Genomic DNA, 25,643 nt, shown 5'->3' on the forward strand with positions numbered 1-25,643 from the left:
GAGCAGGGAAGATGCAACCTCTCCACAATATTCTGTTTCCTCAGCAGCAGCCCAGCTGGTGCCTGGTACAGGAGAAGGAGGAGAGCTCACTGCCAGCCTTGCCCAGCTATGGCTTGTCACTGGGAGAAACGCAGGAGCCGGCACAGGCAGAGATCTCCTTACCTTATTTAGCCAGACGCAGTGCCCGTGAATGTCCCAGCTGTACTCCATGCTGGTCATGCCTGTTTTCATGCATTCACGGATGCCAGAAGCCGAGGCTGAGCCCAGCTTAAGTGGCAGCAGGTCCCCTCGCCCAGGCGAGGATGGAGGCGAGCGGAGTGGGAGATGCGGGAAGCAGCAGCAGCAGCGCTCCTCAGGCGGAGCGAGCAGCTCTGGGGAATTAACACATCAAAGCCCGGCACAAACTCCTCCAAGCCGGCACGTTCAGGGGGAGGATGCAGGCAGGGAGGTGCAGAGCAGCACAAAGCCGAGCAAGGACAGCCCCACGCAGGTGACACCCAGCTCTTGTCACCAGCGCAGCCCGCTCCTCCTCCGGACCCTCCCGGAAAGCATCCGACCCAAAAGAGCGATTCCCACCCCTTCACCTGAGCACGAGGGGCTTTCCCAGCAATTGGGAAAGCTGCAGGAACACACGTAATTAATTCACTTGTAGACGCCAAGAAAAAAATTGGAAGAAAAAGTTGACTCAGCTGTGCCAGGTCTCACAAGCGGCTTGTCCCAAGTTTATGTCATACCTCAGAATGATGTAACAAACAACAATAACAACCAACCTCTGCCCGGGTTCAAGTTTAAATTGACCCACCACCAGCAGCAGCATGACAAATTCTTAGTATTTCTGACACAGAGTCCAGCTCTGAGAGTCCTGTGATTATCTCAAAAACCACTTTTATTATTATAATAAAACATCTACAACTACCACTGATAGAGAAAAACCTCAAAACCATGAATGCTGAGTAACTCAGGAGATATCAGAAGAGCAAAGGATAAGTAGAAGCTGTGCTTTTTAAGCCAAACTGATTCATTTTGGATTGGGAATGGTGGTTTTTTGATGGGTTGTTCTTACTGCCAAAGAACTCATCCCTGATGCATGAAGATGCCACGCCAAGGCATGCCATAAATGAGCCCCTATTATCTTCCAGTGTTAAAAACACACCAATCTGGATGATCACCTTTAGCAAGAAGCAGGGTCCTGTGTTTCCAGAACTTTGGGAGGTGCATCTCTCACGGACAAAAGGCATTGCCAGCAGGGAGTGGAGGATGACAGGCTGACAAGGTATCACAAGATTCCTTTCATACTGCAACTTGAGATCTCAAACTGTTTGGTGGTTAACACCCTGGTGCCACACATTAGCATAGGGCCTTTTGATACCTAAACTCAACATAAGCAGAAGCTGAATCAAATGACTGCACTGTACACCCACACCAGGAAAATCAAACAGCAAATTTGGGTTTGAAGACAAGATTTATATTTTTTTCCCATGAATAAGAGATAACTTCTGGCTAACCAAACTGCTTCTTCCACTTGGAAATCACCCTCTTGTCCAAATAGGGCAGCACATCTCTGTAAGATTACAAAGATATATGCATCCAGCAAGGAAAATTCCTCCCTGAAAGCTAATATCCCCTCATATTAACTCTCATTACTCCCAGCTACCCTGTGGAAGAACCAGCTTTAAAAATGTGAAAATCTGAAGCTGGTCTGTGAGGCAGCAACAACACACTGGATTGCATGAGCCACCATGGATACAGCTCAACAATCATCCTGAGATGAGCTGAAAATGTTCTGTGGTTGGACTTGATGATGATCTTAAAAGTCTTTTCCAACCTTAATGATTCTATGATTTTGTATGATTCTATAAAGCTTTGGAGGTCATAAAGTTTTGCTTTATCCTACAGTCAATTTCAGAAATCCACTTATGGAGTAAAAATAATTATTAAAATGTACCTTATAAAACATATATTTAAATTCAGAAAGTCACTTCCAAAGATAAAGCCACAGCTACACTTGCTGTAGGTTTTAAAGAAAATATATTATGTTATCCTGGCTCTTTCACTTCAGGGGCACATCCTTTGAAGAGGAAAATGCACACACCAGGACCCACATACACAAGTTCAGATCAGAAGCATGGGGAAAATGGCTCTGAGCTGTGGGAAGGCACTGTCCACCCACTCCTACTCTTCACTCTTCTTTTTAACAAGACACAGTTGGTTTCTTCTTTCTGGGAAAGTTGTTGCATAAGATGTATTTTTTAAAAAATGCAAAAAAAAAAAACAAAAAAAAACCCCACTTTCGAGAAAAGCAATAACCAGAAGGAAAACTGTCTCTTGTTTGTTTCAACTGAAGAAAAACTGGAGCAGTGCTCATGGCTGGGAGCAAGGTTTGTGAGAATTACTCTTCAAGAGATGGATCTATCAGCTTCCAGCTGGACACAACAGGGTCTTGCAAAATGTGGAGATTAGTTTAAAATGGTTTTGCTACTGGAGCTGATGTTAGAGATTACTCACACACTGCCTGTATTGAAGCCAGAAGCTCCATTTTCACAGAGTACAGCACATGCCTTATTAAGGCACACACTGAAACACACTACACATTTCTTCTGACCAAGAGTATGCTGAAAAAACTCCAGAACTTTGGAATAGCTATGACCCTAGCTATGGATTTCAGGCCTGGCTCCCAGTGAAAGCATGGAGTCCAAACATGTTTGAGCTCAGAAAGGTCTCAGTCCCTTTCCAGACCTGGAACAAGCAGCCTTGTTTGTAGTTTCACCCATGACACCCACGGAGACGTGAGCAGGGTTTCAGCAGCAGAGATCAGTTTTGAGCTGCAGTGACATCTTGCAGTTAAACTGACTTCTCTGTGCAGCAGAGAGCTGCATGTGCAACTTTTCTCAGCTCCCCTTGGGGACCACATGATGGATTCTGTTGGAAGGGCTGTGCCAGATGCCCGGGCACTGTAGTGTGCTCTGGTGTCACGTGGCCATTTGGCACCCACCTGCTAAAAAACAAAAAGCAGCACGAGGTGTTTTAACCCACTGGCCCTTTTTGGGTGCCTGCACACACACACTGAGAGGAGCAGAAAGGAACAGGATCAAGGACACATGGCAGTCCATTCTGGCATGGCAGGATTGAACGCTTTGCCCTATTTTACAGAAACTTTGGGTGACTGCTGTCAACTCCTTTTCCCAATGTGGGCACCAGTGGTTTGGCTGCAGCAGCCAAGGGAGGATCTTTCTCCTGTGACAAACTGCCTGGCAGCAGCAAACACTATTTTTGTTTTCCTCTGAGACACAAGAGGCTTGCTTACATCCCCTCATGGGATATCACAGCATCCTAGGGGACGCAACTTCATGCATGGAGGATTAAACCAGTTTCAAACAAAGAAGGTGTCTGCCCTTCCTCTGTAAGGGGGGCACAATTGCAAAAAACCTTCTTGCAAATCATCAAGGCAATGTGAAACCTCCCTGCTCAGAGAGGGACTGGTGACACCAGTGACACCTGAAAATCCTGTGGCTGTAAGCACAGTCTAAGTGGAATGTTAAGTTTTTCCTACAAGGGGCTTTAAGGATGACAGAGCATACAGGGTAATAATTTGAGGCAGAATAAGGAGTAATTGAGGCATAAATGGAATAGCAATTTTGTGCAATCTTTGGTACTCACAACCCCTGCACATCTTTTCCAGTGGTTGGGAGGCACTAAACTGAATGGCACAACAGAGCCCTTCCTCTCCCACTGAGCCCATGGGTGCAATAAAACCCCACTGCTGTCTCACTGCCCTTAGGTGATCCACACTGTCCACACTGTGTGGGTCTGAAGGGCTCCACAAGTCAGGCACTCCTAAATCACACACCTGCCACCACAAGGGGCATCAACTGGTCTCCACCTCGTTAATCTCAGCAGGCATTATGCTGCTGAGCTCCTTCACTCCAGAGCAACCTGCAGGGGATCAGCACCATTAAACATGGCCTAAAGATGACTGTGAACACCATGGGAGAGTGCAGTTTCCAAGACTGTTTATTTGGCATATTTTTTTGTTTACCAAGGCCATAGTTTCATGAGACCTGTTTCATGAGACCAGAGAGAGCAGCGAGTAGTTAGAGCGATGTTCATGGCTGTATGTTACACAGCCAGGGAATGCTGATGTTAGCAGGAACTCTGCCTGCTTTAAAGATCTGACTTCAATGTCACTCCTGTCTCCTCCTCCTGATCTCAGCATTGGCTGCCACACTTTCACAGTGGGGGCGAGATCCAAATCCCACTGGAGGCACTGCAAGAGCTCCCAAGTGCTTCATTAAGTTTCAAGCATTTCCAAACGAGCAGTTCAAAGCAAAGATTTTAAAAAAAGGAAAAAGAAGGCTCTCCCTTAGATCTTTCTGCAAGGGCTACAGTAGCAGTCCAAGGTGCCCATCTGTCCCTGCATTGCTGTGCTCAGCCCCCATGACAGCAGATGGCACAAAGGGCTGCCCAGTGCCAGCCACAGCAAACACAGCCCTGCACCCAGCAATCCATTTGTCAAGATAAAAACGCTTTCTGCAAGATTAGCCATGCCTCCAGGGAGACTGAGTCCTTCCCAGGGGTGCAGTGCCCATCCTGGGAAGGGAGCAGGTCATGGTGGTCACCTATCCCACAGTCACACAGAACATGGAGCCACCACAGTCCTGCAGCAGCCCCAGCCCCCACCAGGGCTGGCACCCCAATTTTAGCAGCACAGTGTCACCTTGGCCAATGCCCAGTGTGTGACACAGCAGGACCTGGCCACAGCTGCAGCGTGGATTTGACAGAATATACAGAAGTGCTCATCCACTGCTGTCACTGTGGCAGCTGTGGTGAGGCTGGCTTAAAAACTGAAGTGTGGCCTCTGAGAGCAACTCCTGACTTCCACTGCTGGAGCTTCCCCAAAACCTGCACACACCTGGACCTCCACAACACAAACCCTGCCACAAACCATGAGCACAAGTCCTAGGCCCTGCTTGGAAGGGCACCTGGAGGCAAACCCAGCAGATCCTTCAAAACTGATGCTGTTTTAACTCACCTTTTGGTATGTACAACATTTTATTTCCCTGGGCAGACTTCAGGTGACCTACACTCAGATGATCTTTGATTTTTTTGGGAAAACCAAATCTTGGGGATAGAATTGCCTTGTTAAATAAATTTCTGTGTACTTTTAAAGCAGGATGACAAAAACTGGCTGATTCACAAACACAGAAAATAGAAGTTTGGTTTGGTGTCCAGATTAAAGGGATGCAGAGCTTACACCTCCCTTATGTTAGCAACAGCTTTTCCAAGACTCTGCAGCAGTATCTCCAAAACACAACCTCTCTAAACAGCAGTGTGAAACAGAGCCAAAACGAGCCTGGCAGAGGGGAAGCAAGGTGAGACTGTACCATCTGGCTTTGGAGCCACTCGATGAGCGCCTCGGCCGTGGAGTCGGGCACCTGGCAGCGCAGCCCCTCCCTCTCCTCCGCCTCCATCATCTCCAGCAGGCCCCGCAAATCCTCCACCAGGTGCAGCGCCCGCAGGCCCCCCATGAACGGGGAGGTGGGGGACTGGCAGTCAAAGATGCCATTGGAGTATTCCAGCGCCTTGGAACCTGCAGGGAGCAAAATGGCACAGGGTCAGGCACGGCAAGAGGGGTGGGAAAGGGTGGGGGATGCTCCTGGCAGGGCTTATCCCAACCAGACTCAGTGCTGGTGCTCAGGGAGGGAAGCTCCAGCAGGAACAAGGTGGGCTGGTGCTCAGGGAATGGGAATGCCACAATCTGCCCGTGGGGTGGAGGCATCCTGCTCCCTGGGATGAATTCCCAAGGCAGAAGGCGCTGCCAGGGATGGAACATCCTCTGCCAATGCCCTGAGTCACCCTGCAGCCACTGAATGACCCAAGTCACATTCCAGTGCTGCTGTCCAGAGGAAACTATGCCCTGCATTTTCCATGCTTCTCCAAGGCACTGGTAATTTTTTAAAATAATAAAAAAGATGAAGATAAATTAAAAGACCAAATCGCTTCTGCACGGGAATAAATTTTAAACCCAGCAATTTGACACAGTAGCACTGGCATTTGCATGTTAATAAAGAGAGAAATCTCTCATTTGCATAAACTCACAGGATGCATATTTGACCTACATTAGAACTTGCTATATATTAAGTAAGAAAGGAAACTGTGAATTTAGGATTAAGGTTGATTTAAGTCAACCTAGCTAATTCCAACTGTAATTCCAGCACACTGATTTGTGACCTTAATTCTGTAATACTTCGGCACAATGAGACATGCTCATGACAGACATTCATTTGTGCTGTCAACTTTTAGAAACTACAAGGATATGTCATTTATGCACTTCCATGAACTTTCATTCACCCCCTCTGGCAAGCCACAAAAATCCAAGTATTCCTCTAAACTCCCACTGAAAACAATAATGAGAAAAATAACCCCAACAGCGCAGGAGCTGATATCCCTTTGTTCTATTCCTTTATAGATCTATTCACAGACATGGGTAAATGAAGTCTGTGGTGACTTAAATCTTCCCAACATCACATTGTGTTTTTATATTAAACCTCATCCTGCCATAACCAACTTGGGCTCTTGGAAACACAAATACATGATCAGATCCAAATACCAGTGTCTGCTTATGGAAATTACTGAAGTCACAGCTTACATGCATTTTTAGAGATCACCATGATCAAACTGAATCCCCTTTACATGTGTTCCTGCTATGTGTCCTTAATATCTTAGGCAGAGAAGAGTCATTGTTCAAACAAAGCACACACTGTATGATTATTTTTTCCCTAAGGAAAATTGCTTAAGTGGAACTACAAAAAAATTTTATAACTGTGTTGCTATATTTGTGAGGGTATTTTTGACCATTGACTTCTTGATCTTTCCCTCCTACTAGCTGGGGATTTATATTATTCTCTAACTCACTAGACTCAGCTTAAAAACAGAGGTTGTATTCTTTGTGATGTTCTCCCTGGACAACTTACAATTTACAGGTACTTATAAAAAATCCAGATGTTCAAGGCAGCTCCAAACCAAATATCTGGACTCAAGGCATTCCAATTTTGCAAAGGGAAAAGAAAAAAAAAAAAAAAAAAAAAAAAAAAAAAAAAAAAAAAAAAAAAAAAAAAAAAAAAAGCAAGCAAAAAGGAAAATTCAATCAATTAATGTTTTAACTCTTCTGAGTTGAGGGAAGTTCAGAGTAGCCATTATTGTCCTTGACTCTCCTGGTGCTCCATGCAGGAGCTGAACTGCATCACTCAGCCACTTCCAGCAGCTCTCTAAGAGAGGGTAGGAGAAAACCCAATCCATGGAGCCTATGAGAGTCTGTGCAATCCCTCCACACCAGTTATTTGCTAACTCTGAGCTATAATGGAAGGCACTGAAAGCAATTCCCAGCATATTCCCTTCTCTGTCTGGAACTCTGTCCTCCTGGTGGGCGAAAGGAGGACCCAAAAAGCAAAAGAAACACCTGCCCCAGATGTTTACCTGCTATAATGCCATCCATCTGCTCCAGGGCTGCAGCGAGCATGTCACTTGCATCACTCATCATCTTCTCTCTTCTCAGGAACAATCACCAGCTACACCATAAGGAGCAGTAAAATGCTGATGGTGTGAGTTGGTCTAGAGCCTCAAGTCTGCAAAAGAGAATTTAATTACACTGCATGTCCTCTGAATTCAGGCATCACTGCTGTCAGATCAGAAAGAAGATTGGGGCCATTTGCTGACCACAATAAAACCCAGAGGTATTCACCATAAGGCACGGACTGAGATTGAGGAATCAAAGCATCAACCTCATGACCCATTCCTAGTGGCCTGTTCTGCCTACAGGTCCTTGCCACTGACAGGGCATCCCACAGAACACCTCAGAAATCCCACATGGCATTTCCAAGAAGCTCACAGAGATCCAGACTTTCTATCACTAAAAGGGAGCTGCAACTCAGCAACAAACCATATGTGTGTCTGCTGTAATCTTCTCCCCCAAAAAACAGAAAAAGAGAAATCTGAGATTTTTGGGTATCTGACAATCCAGAAGTTCCAGGCATGGAACTGTCTGCCTAGAGGCAGGATCTCTCAGATGCCCATGGCTCACTGGATGTAGTGTGCATGCATTGGCTATCCAGGCTCTGAGTTCAGCAGACTCAGATCATAACAATGCAATCTGACCTCACTCTCAAACTTCTACAAGCCAGAAGCAGTGCCCAAAGGAGTATTTCCAGCTGTCTGGAAAAGCAAACCTGCTCAACATGCTGCCCATAGGTGAACTAACAGACCAGAAATCCTGCTGGGCTACAAGTTAATTTAAGCAGGTGCTTAGGAAGCTGCAGGGGTCAGAGGCATTCCCAATCCCTCCAGCCCAGCACAACGGACACACAAACCACCAACACTGCCCAGATTGCCTTGGCTTTAGTCTAATGCACGAGACTGCTTCTGCTATAAATACAGTTGGGGAACAAAGCTAAACAAACACCAGGAAGGAAAACTCACTTTAACCTTTGCATGCCCTGCCATTTGCTTTTTGTATTAGGCCACACCACTGCTGACATTTGCCCCAACACGAGCAATTAAGAAAGTAGTTCACAGTATCTCTGGCATAAGTCCTGGAAAAGAGTCTACTAAAAAACAAATCTAAACAAAAATCCCCGTTATAAACCGATTTTCCCCTCCTACGAGTCACCTTATTGGTCTGACCCAGCTGGGAAGGAGCTCTTATTGGAGGCTGCCAGCCAGCTTTGCTGAAATGTTATCCTTAAAATGCCAACAAACATTTCATCTTCCACAACAACATTTTTATTACGTGAAGTAGGTCCAAACCCTAAGGTAACCTTTGAAACAAAGACTGCTGCACTTTTGGCAAATGCCTGGTTTTATTATGTGGTTGTCAGAATCAGAAAAACCAAGAGAACTTCAAACAGTCAAAATACTGTAAGTGAAGATGCTGCAAATCTTAAAAAAAGCAGCAGCATGGTAACTGAAGACTTTCAGCCTTCAAGGAGGAAGCTCCTGGTTTTAAACACAATGTAAACATTCAGCTTCAATTAGTATAAGACCTGCCAGAACATGCAGATCCTAAAAGACAACTGGTTCTGTGCCTCCACATCTGATGAAAATGAGCAGAAAATGCAGTTTTTACACACACATTCACTTGGGCAACACTGAAGACAGTCTCTTTTTTTTATCTGCTTAAGATTTCCTGGCTCTGATATCAGGTGCTGTTCAAATATGGGTGTCTATGAAGACAGAGTGTGAACAATCTGCTGTGGATTTCCCTCAAAGGGCAAAGAACACACAAAAAAGCCCGGGGCTTCTACAGCCCCAGGCAAAGCACTGATTTCTCACAGCTCTAAATGAAAAAAGACCAACAGCACAAAGCAACCACAAACCCACAGAAGCCAATCAGTGACTGGGAATCAGAAGTGCACATGAGCTTTTCAAAGTGCATAAACATGAGGTGTGAAGAATACAGAGCCAGGCTCTTCTTAAGAGGTGCCCAGCAACATGGTAAGAGGCAATGGGCACATGTAAAAACATAGGGAATAGAAATACAAAGGGGGGAGAAAAAAAAAGCCTAAATAAAAAAGAAATAATTTTTTAAAGCTTTTTTACTAAGAGGATGGCAAGTAATACAAAGGGTTGCCCTTTTGGGGTCTCTAACCTTTGGAGCTACTCATAGCCCAGCTGGACCCTACATGGCACAGCCTGTCCTGGGGCATCCCTGCTTTGGGCAGGGGCTGGGCTGGAGATCTCCTTCCCACCTCAGCATCAGTGATCTTAGTGCAGCTCATGATCAAGCATTAAACACAGCTTTGGAGGCTGGTAGGAAAAGCCTCTGTAGGCTAAAATCACACAAAGGAACAGAGTACTCCCTTAACCACATTTGTCAGTGCAGCCCTTGATTCTCACCTTCTGGCTAGGAAATGCATGAACTAGGGACAAGGAACTGCTAATTTATACTATATATACAATATAGCCATGGCTGGTAGGCACAGAAAAATCACTATCCTTGCACTTCATCCAGGTACAACCACCCCTCATGTTTGCAAAAAGCACTCCTTGCTTTCCTAAACAAGGGAAATGTCCATGGTTGTCAGAAATCCCTAAGACAGCTCTACTGATGGAACAGACAGTGGTACCAACATAATCCAAGAGACTTCCAGGTTGCCTGGCTCTGCCTCCAAGGAAAGACACGTTGGCTGCACAGAGCTTCCTCCACTGCTACTCCCAAAGGAGCTGCACTGCTAAGAGCGGCAGGGAGAAATTTTAAGACAAAACTTACTGAAGCAAGACCCTGCAAAAACACAGACCTCCAAAAACTCTTCCCCCACTCACAACACAGCTGTTGGCAGCCAGAGCAAGCCCACAGCTGAGAAACTTGGAGAGGTGAAATCAAAAAGAACAAAAAGCCCCCAAGCTGAACATCTGGGGATGATGCAACAAAATCCCATTTCCCTGGTTATTTGGTCCTAAAAGTGGTCATTGAAAACTAGTCTGGAACAGCACATCCTGCTCTGGCCACCTTCCCAGCACAGTGCAGCACATCCAGCAGTCAGGAAGTAAAATTGGAAGTATCCTTCCCTAAAAAAGGTGTAGAATTGGTTTTGGTCTTTGCAGAGCTATCAGTGGCATGTGGGGAGGGGCTGGGGAGAGGGCAAAGAGGACCTCATACATCAGGGGAGCAAAATACCAATCTGCATGGAACCAGAAAAGACAACAAATCCCAGGAGGAAGAGGCTGGAAAGGGAAGGTGCAGAGGGAGCCAAGAAACACAAATCAGCAATCAACAGCCCTCTGTGGACTATAGGAAGGGGGGCAACAATAAAACACCAGTAGATTAATCCCTGTGCCTCCCTGAAGAGCACCCTCTGACTTCACAAACTTTAAGAGAAGCCTCAGCTGGCCACTGATGCAGCAGAGCTTTTTCTTTATGGCTTTGGTCTAATACAAATAAAACCTAAGAGAAAACTAAAGGCTTTGGGTTTTTTTTCTTGGCAGTGATTAAGGAAAACCACACAGGTAACATGAACAAAAATCCATCCAGGAGGAGTGCAGTGGAGCTCCTTAGAAAAATAATGTGTAGCAGATGACAAGCAGTTTAAATTCCCTTCATCCACAAAAGCAGGAAGGGGAAAATCATAATTTTAACACAGATGGATCTATGGCATGGCAGATGAATGAGATATCAAGATGCACACAGGAGACACAGAAGCAGATGTATGAAATCCACCCCTGGCACAACGTCACTGACAACACACCTGAGAGGAAAGTACTGACAGTGCCCTGCCTGACGGACAATTTAAAATAAGTTTTCTCTTTCCTTCCAAGAAAATGACAACACTTACCTTCCTGTGTGCACAGCCAGTGGCAGGTGGGGTGTGGGGGGCTGTTGGCACAGAGGCAGATCCCCCTTTTAGAGCTCCCAGCTGAATACCTTGCTCGTGCCGACAAGAACAAGCATCGCTTCGCCAAGCCTCTATTTACAACCCACCATTAAAAAAATCCAAAAATAAAATGCAAATGCAGCTCTCTCCACTATCATTTATGCTTAATCTTATCACTAGCTGGCATTTCTACCACATCCCTGGCTGTAACAGAGTGGTCTTACTTATTTAATGTCCCTTCCTCTGGTTCAAACGCACCAGCCGGTTGCTAGGGCTGTGCTGTTCACTTTTCAGTAGGTGGAGATTTTTTATTTTTATTTTTGAATGACATACAAACCCTCTGGCTACAGTGCTGGTGAAGACGTATTCCAAACGGCTTACAGAGAAAACAAAATGCTGCCCTGCAAATAAACACAAGGAAAGATGGAAAAAAAACACAAAAAAACCCAACAAGGGGCTCTGTGAATGGAACTGCAGGCTGTTGGATAAAAACAGGAAAGCTGCCTGGGTATGGATTTCAAAATCTGATATTTAATTAAGATGGCAGACTTCAAAAAGAAGGAAAAAAAAAAAGTGCTTAAGCATTTTACATATGTAGGAAATTGTAGTTTTCCCACCCAGGGGCTGCCTCTTTCCTAGATCAAACAGCACACACAGAGGCATCGAGGGGCAACGTCTTTGAGCCCAGATTTTTGTTATTTTGGGGGTGGTCTCATTCTGGATCTCCACCTGCAAAACACACCAGGCTCTAAAGCCCAGAGGTTCCCAGAGTTAAAGGGAATCTGAAGGCCCAGAGGACACACAGTGCCCTGGATGTCACTGCTCTGAGGAAGGGAGGGCTGGCCTTTTGTCCCACTCTCCTTCCTCTTTGTGCACATGGGCTGCAAATGCTCAGTGCTGGGAAATAAAGCATCAGCCACAGATTATTTTTATGACATGATGCAGTAAGATGGATTACTTAAGTTTCCCAGCTCTCACATTCACACATGAAACCCTTTCAGTCAGGAAATTCTGACACACAGAAATTAAAAACCTTGATTAGGGCTTGTTTCTGAGAGTTGTTGAGAATAAAAGAGGACCCCCAAGAGCTGGCTGTCACCCCAGAGCAGCCTACCATGAAAGTAAAATGAAAAAGCTAAGAAGTGGCAGTCATCTTTTCTGGGGAGGGTGGGGGGAAAGAACCTGTTCCACAGCAAAAATAAGATCCTAAAAACTGTCAAAATCCATGTCCTGCATTCTCAGTCCTTCATGTACTGGATGACTCCACAAAAGCAACTTCTGAATTAATCTCTCTTGCCTCACTATACTAAAGCAACACATCCTTGGCAATTAACTTTTACAAAATAAAGCTCTATTTCATGAAGACAAATGCCATTTCAGACACATCTATCTCTGCTTTTTCTGGCAGGCCAGAAGAGAAACACAAACACACAGAGACTTATTTACAAAATACATTTCAATCACAATTGCAAACAGTTTCAAATGAATTCAATCCAAATTCCTGGCACAGTTTCTCATGGGATGTTTTGAAGATGCTCAACTACAGTGCCACCAGTCAGTAGCAGTTTAACACTTACTAATGAATATATTCGGGTAATTTACACTTGGGAGTCATTAACATTTCTTCTAATGTAAATGACGACTCCATTTCATTCCTTCCAGGCCTGGAAGAAGTAACTAAAAAAGAAAATGGATCCTAGTTGAATACATTGCTCTGGTGTTTTGAAAGAAAATAACGAGTTAAATTTTAGAAAGCTAAATTAGGAAATGCTGGAAACACCTCATTGGGAATAATATAGAGAAATATCTTAGTTTGAGGCAGGGATGGGAATCTAATAAGGTCCCAGATATGCATTTGGACAAGTAATTCAGACACTGTCCCCCTTACCCAAGGTCACCATGTGGCTCCAAGTGTATCCATAACATTATCATGGATAAAACAACCCAAATGTTGGCAAAGGCTTACTTTAAACTGATAATTCTATTTATTTTTATAAATAAAACTCTTTTTGAATTTGCTGGGCTGTAGTCAATGACATCAAAGCAATACTGCTCTCCTATTACGCAGGACTACCAAAAAACAACAAATGTCCCTTTGTTCCCTAAGTCTAGATCCTTTCTTTGTTCCTTGAATTTCATTATTTCTTTATTATACAACAAACGTTATTTATTTCCTTTAACTGATAAAAATGAATGGAAGCACACTGAGGATAAAAGCACATCCCAAAGTACATAAGAAATGTCTTGAGATAAAAGGTTTCAAGCTGTAGTAATTACTTTAAAGTGTTTAACAGCACAAAACACAGAAGTCCTTCCAAAATATAAATGTTTATACCTGGGAAAAACTTACCTCAAATCACTCGATTTTTACTACAAACCAGCTGAGTGGCATTCTGCACTTTGCCTTAAAATTTGTAAAATGCTCTGGTTGTAAATCAAAAGCTCAGCCTCAACAAGATAAGCATCCTTGAGACCCTTTGACAGAGATGCATACACAGCAAACAGCTTATGTAAACACCCAAAGTCTCTGAGTCAAGGTTTATGGCTTAGATTCATATCCAATTACAAAACAAACCCTTCATTTGGGTATCCAGCCTGAAATCACTCTGGTTGCTTATCTCTGTCTTCCTCCAGCAGCTCTTTTGTTGTTGCTGTGGCAATTGAAAGGGAATTTTAAAACCCAGGTTTTACACTGTCAGGTGATATTGTTTTGTGGGCTCTCAGTGCAGCTCCTTACCTGCACAGCAGCTGTGTGATGCTAATACCTGTCTGCACATCCTCCTCAGACTCACTTTCACTCTTTTCTCACAAGCAATCCAAGGTCAAATGAAGTCTTGTAAAAAAAACAACAAAACAACAAAACAAAAACCACCCCCCACAGACCACTTCAGGCTGTTCCTGTTTTACTGGTTAACTGTTTAATAGTCTTCAACTTTTCACCTCAGAGAGCCTGAGAACCAATACATTATTTTCTCACTTGTTTTGCTTGGGTCCACTGATTAGAAAAACAAATGAGATATTCATCCCTGACTCCAAGACTGCTAATGCAAGTAAGGAAATGCCTCACATTCCCCAGCAACATGTTACTGACACACTGTGGCCACACAGGCTACAAAACAAAAGGGGCTCTGTTGGGTGACAGGCCAAAAGGTAGTTCTTAAAAATACCTTAAAACCCACCTGAGTCCTGGTACAGGACTGAGAGCACTGACCCACATTTAGATCCCATTTCATAGCTTGTGCCACTTTCTTTCAATGAGCTGCACCCAATGGTCAAATTCACAATGATTTGGCTCTAGATTTTGGACCTTCAAGTTTAAGGGTTTCTGGATACACGCTTTCAGAGCTGACAGCACACAAAGCAGAACTAGAGGGCACCATATATAAAAAGTCCATAAATGAATAAAATACATTTAGCCTGAAGGGTGTTTTAATATGTGTCTGTAGAAAACAACAAAAAAATCCAATGCCTTGTAATTTTACAGCACCTGTAACACATGGAAAGTCTGTGTATATATTGCACCCTTCCCCTTATATCTGCCTCTGAGTGTGCTAAGATTCACATTTCAGGAATAATATGAAAAACAACAGTGTGATATCTGAAGCACACATCTGTTTGTGAGTTTTTCAAAGATTCATGATCTGAGAACCTGAGGCTGCCAGTACCACCACTGCACCACTGCCACAACATGATTCACCATCTCAACTCTCCTGGCATTTTAAAAATGAAGCAGGGTAAAATTCAACTTGGTTAGGGAATCCTTTTTCTGCCATGTAACAGAATTTTAATGAGTGTGAAAAATGATAAATTGTAGGCTAACTTTCCCTCTGATTTTCACTTTTTCTCCTCAATAACTTGTGGACCTCTTTAGGGCTTCTCCTAAACTGAAGCCCTTTGCCAAAAGCTTTTGTTTAGGTAGCACAACTGGGAATCTGAAAGTCCACACCAAGACAAGCTGCTTGAGGCAGCACATGGACTTTAATCACTATTAAAATGGGTGTTGTACCTTTGTCATTCCTGAAACACTCGATGTGGGTTCAAAACATAGACTTCAAATTTTGCATTAGTTCTCAGCTTTTTAAAAGGATAAGTGGTTCATGGGCATAACACTCTGAAAAGTGTTTGTTCACCTCAAACAGTGACCTCTGATGTCTGACAGCTGTGGAGTGTGCTATCCCACAGCCAGCCAGAGCTGCCACAGACCCTGCAGGGCAAGGCACTGCCAGGCAGTGTGGCTCTGCTGGGATGCACTCCCTCCCTCAGCCCCTCAAAACCATCCTGTCTGTGCTCTGGGACACAGCCTGTGCTGACTGCCCAGCTCCAGAGCCTCTTGTTGATGTTAGGGTGAAGAAGAGGCACACACAGACAGGGCATTTTCCCAGTGCTGCCCTTCCCACACTTTCTCTCAACCACTTCTCTTCCCCACATCCCTTGGGAAAGCACAGCCCCAGGGATTTCAGTAACGCTGGAGTAAGCAAAGTTTTTTTATTCTTTTTTATTTTCAGTCAGGGAGCAGAGTGCTGTTGATTTTGTCTTGCTTTTTCAACACCCAAGCCCCAGTGCCAAGAGATGAAGGACAAAAGCTGTGTGCTCTCAGCTCCAAGAGAGGGCCTTTCTCTTCTGAATGCTGCACTGGTGAGTAGCAAGCAAACAAATCCCAAAAACCCCACTACTGCAGTGCAGCTTTAAGGAACCATATGCTTGGCTGGAGAGCTCTGTGTCCTGCCTACCCTTGTGCCAGCTTTGCTCCTCAGCACAGAAGAAATTTAGCAGCCAGGACACAGGAACCAGCTCTTTTGCTGCTCATTCCTTTCTCCTGAAAGCCTGCAAATGGTTCTTTGGGGTAGAGATGTCCTCTCCATCCTCCTCTTGCACAACTGGCACCTCCTCACCATCCCTTGCAGAAAGATAGTTTCAGTCCTGGTGCCCTGCAGCTTCCAGCATCACCCAAGGCTAAAAAACTCGGTGAAGCAGGGGCTGAGCTGTGCCTGGGGCTCAGAGGAGCTCACAAGACACAGGCATCGGTGCTAGGGGAATGGAAACAATGCTGGGGTGGGCTGGAGGGCTACACAGGTAAGGATAATATGTTCATGGTTGATGCTGAAGGATGGGAGGGTTTCACCAGCAAGGCAGAGGGAGGCAGCAGATCAGCAGCTCTGGCCTCTGCAGGAACTGAGCTTTAAACACAACTGGGCTCAGCCCTACACTCTCCTCTTTCTCCTGCAGCAGGAAGAGGAGAGAAACTGGGGGGAAGAAAGGCCAGAAGAGAAGGAAGTGTCTTCTTTCTGCTGCTTCCCCAGTAAGAGAGAAAGGTCTAGGGACAGAAGGGAGCAGGCACTCTCCATCCCATGGCCAAGCCTCTGTAGGAGTGGGGAATATCCCACCCCTTGCCCCATCAGCAAGATGAGCATGAAGTGGTGGCTTTGCAGCTGAGGAAGATGCAGTCCATGAGATGAAGACAAATCTTAGCACTCAGAAGATTAAGACATGCTTGCATCAAGAGATGTCTGATACCCAGCTGGGGCAGAACTGCAGCTGCTGCAAACCAACATGGATTTCTGTGGGATAACAAGGTACTGAGACTGGAGTTATGTACTACAGGTATTCTAAGTGTGAAAAAAATTTTAAAATTAATAATAGAACAATGAAAAATGCATGTTTGTTTAGATACAGCAATAAACTGTGGTTTATTACTGACCTTACCAATAGTGGGCTGCCTTTAGCAGACTGGGCTATAACACATTAAAATGGAGAAAATAACTTCTAAGAGCAGTTTATAAGAAAGTTTACAGTGCAATTGCAGCAGTTCAGTGTGAATGCACCTACAAATCACCTGGTTTGGGTATCCAGAGCAGTCTAATTGAAGCAAGGGGCTACAAAACTTCCTTTGTAGGCACAGGATCAGCAGTGGATGGGTTAGCACACAGCACCAGTGGGGCCATGATCCAAGTGAACAAGTCTGAAGCAAACTTAGGTGTGGCTCAATCCCACAACAACAATAATGTAGAAATACCATCATATGCAAGAGCTGAACTGCCCCTCTCCATCTTGCTTCATGTTTAAGCCAGTCAGGTTTACAGACTCTTCTGAAAAGCCAGTTTTACCCCACAAACCCTCTCAAAACTCAGTCTTCCAAAGGAGTCATTCCACTGGGATATTAGTTTTCATTAAGAAAGAACAGCATTATTGAGGCACATGGTTGCTGAAGGAAGTTTTGTGATCTATGAATATCCTGAAAGTTTGAACACAGAAAGGCCCTTATTTGACATGAAATACAGTAAGGCATAGAAGGGAAGGAAGGCATGGGGAAGCAGGATCACCTGACTTTTTAGTCTGTAATAGAGAAAAAAAGTCCTAGACTGCTTAACTGTTTCTGTTCCCTCAACCTACAGATCCAATTAAAATAAACCTTCAAAAACTATATAGAAATTAATAATATTTTAAGGTTTTTATTAAAACAGTGAATAAATTCAAAGATGTTTTTATGATATAGAAAGACCAAAAGAAACCTCACTGCTGTTTCAAAGTTGTATGGAAAGTGGCTCTTGTGTAACTTCATACTTTTCTAACTTTCCACAGTTCCCACTGTAAGAGATGATAGCAAGGATGGAACAATATATCTGGGATTAAAACCTCCCAAGCCCATTATTTATACACATCTAATTAGCTCCTCCTGCACACATACACACACACCCCTAGAGCACTAGGAACTGCTAATATAATTCCTGCAATTAAAAGCTTCAATGCCAGAATCCTTGTTTGCCAAAAGGAAAAACAACAACCACTCTCCTCCAGAACAGCTGGGCATGTTTGTACAGGAGTGGATGCCCAACCCTAAAACAAAGCTCAGCTACAAGATCTGAACTCTCCCAAAGTTCAAGGTATTTATTACAAATCTGTAATCCAGCACCATGGAGTACCTTGGACTCCAGCAGAGTGACCAATGCAAATCAGAAGTTTGGGGAGTTTATACACAGTGGTTTTGTTCAGCCATATCACAGATCATGGAATAACAGTGCTGAACAAGTCTCACTCTGTAACAGCTTTTGGTTTGTTTCCCTCTCAGAGATCATGTTAACTTTTGCTGTGTCAGGGACACTGGCAGTGCAGACAGATGGGTGAAGGACCACTCACCTACCACCATGTGAAAGCACAACTAGCACAGAATAGCTCAAGGCCAACACTCATAAAGGCTTGGATGCATTAATGACCCTCAGTATTTCCATACAAATCTTCCTCTGAATACATAATCTCAAGATAAAGCTTCAAAAACCTTGAGGGATCAGATACACTTATAATGTTACATTTCTTTGAAGTACTTTTCCCTTTGTATTTTGACCACACTTCAAAGTTTTCCTACTTACATACAAATCAAATTAAGACATCTGATGCTAAAAGAAGGAGACACTGAAAGTGTTTCACACTTTCCCAGCCTTTGGGGATGGTGGGGCAAGACTCAGTCTCACAGAAAGAAAGGTACATATTAACCATAGACTGATTTTCACTACAGCAGCTGGCCAAGGAGGAGTTCTTCATGTATCAAAAGTCAAACAGAACCAGGGTACACCTCCAGTCCCCACCTGAGGCTGAAGATCCTGGTCCCAAAGAACAACACAGGTTTAACCTGTAGGATTCAAATTGACTTGCTGCCATCAAGTGGGAATTTGTGATTAATAGAAGTGCCCAGTGCATGAACAGGAGGAAGGAGGCTGGGACAAAACCAAAAAAGCATTGGCAAAGCCCTTATGTGGTTTAATTGGGGTGAGCTGATTGTCTTCAATGGTTTTCTAAGAGGCAAAGGAAAAAATTCAACTCGACTCGCAAACACTGTGGAAGTTGGAAAGGGATAGGGGGTGGCTGGCAAGATGTACCATGTTTTGTGCCTCAATCAAAAACCTTTTTGGAACCATTGAAATAAAAGGATGATCCTAGAACTGTCCTCTACTACCGTGCCAGAAAAACTCCACAGGAAACAAACCAACCAGAAGAATGCAAAGCCCCACCTCGAATAACAGAAGTAAACAAATCACTGCATTTTCTCATCATGAACTAGCAGCTTCCTCAGCAACCATGCAAACACCTGGGGCCAAATCCTTTGTGGTATACATGGAGACACTGGAGTTACCTGGAGATAATCTTGTGTGTTCTCAAGCACTAAATAATTTTTAAAATGTTGGTTCTTGCTTCATACATAAGACCTATTCAAATAACTATTTAAAACTATTGCATCCTGCACTTCCCTTTTCGTGCCTGAGTACTTTTCCATGTATTTGGGGATGATTTCTGGAAGGTCATATTTAGCTCTGAAGGACTAAAGACTTTTTTTTCTGTGGCTAAAGTTAGGAAGAGATCCTCCCTTAGAGGAGGATCTTACACTAACTCTGCTGAACATAAAAAAGGATTGAGACAAGTCTAATCTGAGCTTGCAGAAGACACTGGTGATGCCAAGGTCTCAGCCATGATGATCCTGCTGCTTAAAATGGGAAAAATAAATCCCAAACTGGAATGAATGTTTGCTTTACACATACAACAGAACTACTGTTTCATCCCTTTTAGGAAAAGAAACATGGCTTATTTCAGGATGGAAATTGTCAAACACCTTCACACAGGGCTCCTGTCACAAAACAGCTCCTCTCAGGGATAGCTCAACATTTATTTACCACTCAATGAAACAGGCTGCAGCAGGGGCATTTTGGCAGCTCAGCATGGCTGCCACTTCAGCCCCTGGAAGGAAATAGGGACAGCTCTTCATGGCAACACACTGAACTGCTCACAGAAAAATCCACTGCTGCACTCACCTCTCCAGCAGTGCTACAAAACCCCTTCAGCCACCACCCTCCTTACAGCACCAAACTGCAACTTAGCTACCTGGATTCATCCACCACAAGGTTTTCCTGGGAAGACACAGCTACCATGGTGGTTTACCTCAGAGAGGTTCAGGTCTTGCTGATAAACTCTGTTATTTTTGCAAATTAATTCCTATCATGCAATGAGAGAATGGTTTGGGTTGGAAGGGACATCAAAGCCCATCTCATTCCAACCCTCTGCCATGGGCAGGGACACCTTCCACTATCCCAGGTTGCTCAGAGCCCCATCCAGCCTGGCCTTGGACACTGCCAGGGATCCAGGGGCAGCCACAGCTTCTCTGGTAAACCTGTGCCAGGGCCTCACCACCCTCACAGGGAACAATTCCTTCCCAATATCCAATCTAACCCTCTCTCTGTCAGTGTGAAGCCATTGCCCCTTGTCCTGTCACTCCAGGCCCTTGTCAAGAGTCTCTCTCCATCTTCCCTGTGGCTCCCTTCAGGCACTGCAAGGCCACAGTGAGGTCACCCCAAAGCTTCTCCTCTCCAGGCTGAACAATCCCAATTCCCTCAGCCTTTCCTCCCAGCAGAGCTGCTCCATCCCTCTGATCCCTTGGTGTCCCCTGGCTCCAGCAGCTCCCTGTCCTTCCTGTGCTGTCCCAGGCTGGGTGCAGCCCTGCAGGGGGGTCTCACAGAGTTGGGCAGAGGGGCAGAATCCCCCTCCCCTGCTGCCCTGGGCTCTGGGTGCAGCCCTTAACACGAGGGTGCTCCCACCTGGTACACTGAAGCTTTGGAAGTACTGAAACACCCTGGAAATCCTGCACTACTAAAATGTCCTTTGGAGTGTTTCAGACACTGATCTCTTCTCTCTGGTGATCAGGGGAGCAGCACAGACCTGTGTCAGGAAGTTTAGGCTGGGGCTTTTACAAGCACACACAGAAAAAGAAGGGAAAAAATGCCAGAACAGGTATCTCTGCATGCTAACAAGCAGAGATCTCTGGCAGAAGAAATATCTGAGTCATGCTGTTGGATTTTAGGATTTGTTTTTTGCCCTTTATTAAAATTTTTGGCAGTTCTAAGTTTCTGCTTCCTGCAAATGTCTCAATGATCATAAGTGCATTTAGGCCTTTCCTAGTATTTTAATGAAATATCAGTTCCTGCTCCTCTACTTGACTTGCAGGCAAAATCTGCCATTTTAAGGAGATAATCTTAAGCAGCTTTCTGAGAAATGTCAAGAATTCTAAATTGCCACTTCTGTGCTCTGGCTTGGGGTGGATTTTGTTTTTTCCTCTCCCCTGATATTCTATTTAAATTGTCTTTAAAAAGAAAATGAAGTGTTGCCCAAGATGTAGTAGCATGATATGCAATATTTTACAGATTGCAAGATCTTAATCAATACTGTCAGCTAATTAAAAACCTTCCAAAAAGTAGGGGTTTAATTCCCTGTCACATTATTGCATCTAAAAAATCAAGACTTAGGAAAGCAACATGAATAAGACAGTTACTTCCATGGCATCCTGGTTTTCTAAACTAAGTCTAAGTATCAATGAAACAAGAGCTGATGTCCAGTGACACTCTGTACTCACACAACCCTGCTCAAGAGGCTCTCCTGGTACTGCAGCACTGTGGGCCAAGATAGGAAACTTCCATCTTAGGTGGGGTTGACAATTTTGAACTTGTACACATCAGTGTGCCAATAATATGCTATAAAACAGCCATTATTTTCCTAATTCCAGCTGCCAAACTCAAGAGAGCTGACCTGACTGAATACAGACATGAAGGTGAAGTAAACTGGGCATTAAATCAAAAGAAACAGCTTAGCTAAACCAGTCACCCTGAAGGGCTTAGGTTAGAAGTTGCTCACCTGAGCTGGGGTTCCTGTTACTCTGGTCTTCATGGCTATTTTAAGGGGTGAGCCTACCTGGCAGAGCACACATTCAACTCAGTGCAAAATTCTCACCAGTGGGAACATCTCACTCATGGGAACTTTGCACCAGTGAGGAAAAAAAATACTACTCCATATGGCAATAGCTTCCAGAAATCTGAAGCACAGCTCCACTGCTGCTAAAACCAAGCTCAGTGCAAGTGGATATTCAACTTGTGCCTGAGCAATTTTTATCTCACAAACAAGGCTATACCCCTCTGCAGAATTCAAAACACTCATTTCAAATCCTTTACAACTGGCCATGGTATGGGGCAGAGGAGAGACAACTTATTTCTCACTGACACTAGAATTGTAGTAGTATTCTTTTTGAAGCCAGAAAAGACCAAGTAACAACAGAAAAAGAGAAACACACCCATCATGCATGTCAGAACGCACAGGGCACCACAGGATGTCTGTGGTATCTCTGCAACAGCAGCCTGTTCCCTGGAAGCTTCTTGTCCAAGAGCTGTGACCTAGCCTGGTGCTCTTTGCTTGCAAGATGTGACAGCATCCCAGGACGCCAGTGTGGCTGTGGGCCAGCAACCTGGGGCTCCAAGGAGCCACATGCAAATGTCTGCTGAGGGTAACATGACCACACACGTTTCCTCTCCTGCTGTAACTCCAGCAAGGCTCCAAACTCCTCCTGGATAACCCAGGAGATAACACAGCCATATCCCAGTGCTGGATCACAGCATTCACTCCAGCTGTCACAACACCCTGTGAATTATACACAGCACACACCCTTAACAACACAAACCTCAGAGCTGTCTGCATGTTCTGTGGCAGCAGAGATTAACAGATGTTGACAACTGATCAGATAGGGGAAGCATCAGAGGAGACAGATGCAGCCCATTACTACTGTTTGCTTTGTACCTACACAGTTTCTTCCTGTCAGACCTGACTGCACTCATAGTTTCTCCTGATGTAGCAATGGGCTTCCCCTTCCCATCCTCCCAAGAGGCAGCTATTTCAGTTGCTCAAAGCAGTGCTGCTGGCTGGCAACATCCTGCTAACAGGAAAACACACCTTAACATCACAGCTGGGCACCAGGAAATCCCTTGGCACCAGGCATCTGATCCAGGTGAGTGCTTGCAGGAGCTATCCAGAGGACAGAATGCCATCCTTGTGCTGGACTGTGCACATCATTCCTCCCAATTCCCTGCCCAGAGCCCTGCAGCACACCTGGCAGAGACTCTGTGAATGGCAGCACAGCTACAAAGAAGGTTCCTAAGGGAAATTATGAGATGGGCTACAGAGGAGTGGGAACATGCAAGTGTAGCTTAGTACTCACAGGATGCAAAAGTGTTCAGTTTATACATGACACACCCCTTGATAACAAAAATATGAGATCTCATAGCAGCCTTCCAGTATCTGAAGGGGGCCCACAAGAAAGCTGGAGAGGAAGTCTTCATTAGGAACTGGAGTGACAGATAAGGGGGAATGGCTTCACACTAACAAGAGAGCAGGTTTAGATTGGATATTAAGAAAAAATTGCTCCCTGTGAGGGAGGTGAGGCCCTGGCACAGGTTTCCCAGAGTAGCTGTGGCTGCCCCATCCCTGGCAGTGTCCAAGGCCAGGCTGGATGGGGCTCTGAGCAGCCTGGGATAGTGGAAGGTGTCCCCGCCCATGGCAGGGGATTGGAACTGGATGGGCTTTAACGTCCTTTCTAACCCAAACCGTTTTCTGATTCTCTAAATTCCACCAGTGCCCAAATCTGCAAGGGAAGCAATAAAACACTAGCACATTGTTGCACTGCAAAGGACAGGGTGGGAAAGGGCAAGGGCCAGGACAAGGGCAAGGGAGGAACCGTGGAAATCTCTGCTGAGGTCTTGGAGCAAAAAGCAACCAAATCCACAAAGAGGCTCCTGCAAGCACTTGCAAGCTGCCAATTTGCTCTGTTGCCAGACTGTTCTGGGGCTGAAACACTGACAGTCAACAAAGCTCTTCCTCAGGCAGGGATGTGCCATTCCCACCTATCAGAGTTTTATCTCCTGTTAGGAGCTGGGAACAGATAGAAGTGGACCAGAGCTGCTGTAAGCTCAGTTTTGGTATTCCCAGCAATGCTGCAGCACTGTATGGGATGCACCACTTTATTTTCTGTCCCCACAGACAGCTGTCCCCTGCCCAGATGGCAGAACCAGGATGGCTGCTTCACCACTGCCATCCCCCAGTGTCCCTCAGGACAGTGACACCCGGGGCATGTCAAGCCTTGGCCACTTGGCACGCAGCCAGCAGGCAAAGCAGCCAGAACACCCCTGGCACGGAGCCCTGGGAGGGCAGCCAGCAATGGTCGCCCAGTCCTGCAGCACAGTTAAACTTTCCAAATATTTTGAACAGTTCCTTATCAGCAAAGCAGCTTTGCACCAGCTCAGCACTTCACAGTGTTTATATTCTGGTCCCCCTAAATTGGATTGACAGCTGAGCAGAGCCACAGCCTGAAATAGCGAGAGTCTCTCTGTCGGCACAGGAGCTTTGCAGCAAGACCCACCCAGCCTGAGATCAGCAAGTTGCACAAGCCCACATTTGATGTCAAGCATGTTTCTAATGCCACTGAAGTCAATGCTGCTGAGAACTTGCTTAACACTGGCTGCCTGTTTGACCAAGTGACCAAAACAGGACCTCAAAATATAGATTGTGGGTGCTCTCAGCAGTAAATAGCAGTCCTCTGTGTAAGGTCCTCAGTAAAACACCAGCTCTCCTCACCTTGACTGACTTCAACCATCTGCTGCCAGACACAGCCTCTGCCACAAACACAACACAAGCAAATCTCCATAAACACCCTGTGGTCACAATCTGCCTTCCTTCTGCACTTAGAGGCACCACCAGAGGACAGCTGTGTGTGTGTGTGTGTGTGTGTGTGTTTGGGATCAAGGGAAACACTGAAGTTCCAAAACTCACACCAAGTCTGCAACAAAGACATGTTCACTTCCAATATGGATCCTGCCCCACATCACTCTGGTTCAGTGTGACACCACATCACATAAAAAGGCAACTTCTTTACCAAGACATTTCAAGGCAAAATTTGCTTAGGGTTACTCAGAACCACTGTTACTGCATATAGAACACAAACCAAAAATCACCCAGTGAATCAGGGCAAACAAGTGCTGCTCTTTTGCACTGAGAGAGCTCACAGGCTGGGAGAGCAGGCTGTGTCTGGAAAAGGGAATGAGTCACAGAAAGCCTCCACTGAACAAAGTTCACCCATCTGCCCAGCACTCAGACAGCACCTGAGCTAAAAGTTAACAGCCTGTGCCCCTCATAGTGAGGAGAAAACAAGCACTGGCCACTGAGTATCACCCCATGGGGACATCCTGCAGTATTACCACCCTTAGTGTATCAGGGACTGACTTTATCAGCCACTGATGCTTATATGACCATTGGTTCCACTGCTGTTCCTTAAGAACAGTTGTTTAGGGCAGGAGGAAAAGCATCTCCTTCAGGGGTAGGACTGCTGGCTTGGAAGGTGCTCCAGGCATTAGAGACCTTGGATGATGCCCATCCTTACCACAGCAAGGATGATTCCACTCCCAAATTCTCATCTTGTCCTAGCCA

General features: G+C 45.1%; 1 protein-coding gene across 8 annotated transcripts in view; it reads right to left on the reverse strand.

Moving 5' to 3' along the window:
• PPFIBP1 (PPFIA binding protein 1) overlaps window positions 1-25,643 on the reverse strand; it is a 99,524-nt gene that overhangs the window by 37,965 nt on the left and 35,916 nt on the right. For 5 of the 8 annotated variants that reach the window (XM_056511024.1, XM_056511015.1, XM_056511008.1 and 2 more), the window contains exons 3-4: window positions 7,474-7,622; window positions 5,382-5,587 (exon numbers count right to left, since the gene is read on the reverse strand). In XM_056511024.1, coding sequence (XP_056366999.1) covers window positions 5,382-5,587; window positions 7,474-7,537 — 270 coding nt within the window. In that variant the 5' untranslated portion in view covers window positions 7,538-7,622. Of the gene's footprint in view, window positions 1-162; window positions 463-5,381; window positions 5,588-7,473; window positions 7,623-25,643 lie in introns of those variants that run through there. The other 3 variants (XM_056511033.1, XM_056511042.1, XM_056511050.1) reach the window with 3 other exon arrangements.

The sequence above is a fragment of the Oenanthe melanoleuca genome, chromosome 1A (assembly GCF_029582105.1).
Source record: "Oenanthe melanoleuca isolate GR-GAL-2019-014 chromosome 1A, OMel1.0, whole genome shotgun sequence".
Taxonomy (NCBI): Eukaryota; Metazoa; Chordata; class Aves; order Passeriformes; family Muscicapidae; genus Oenanthe; species Oenanthe melanoleuca.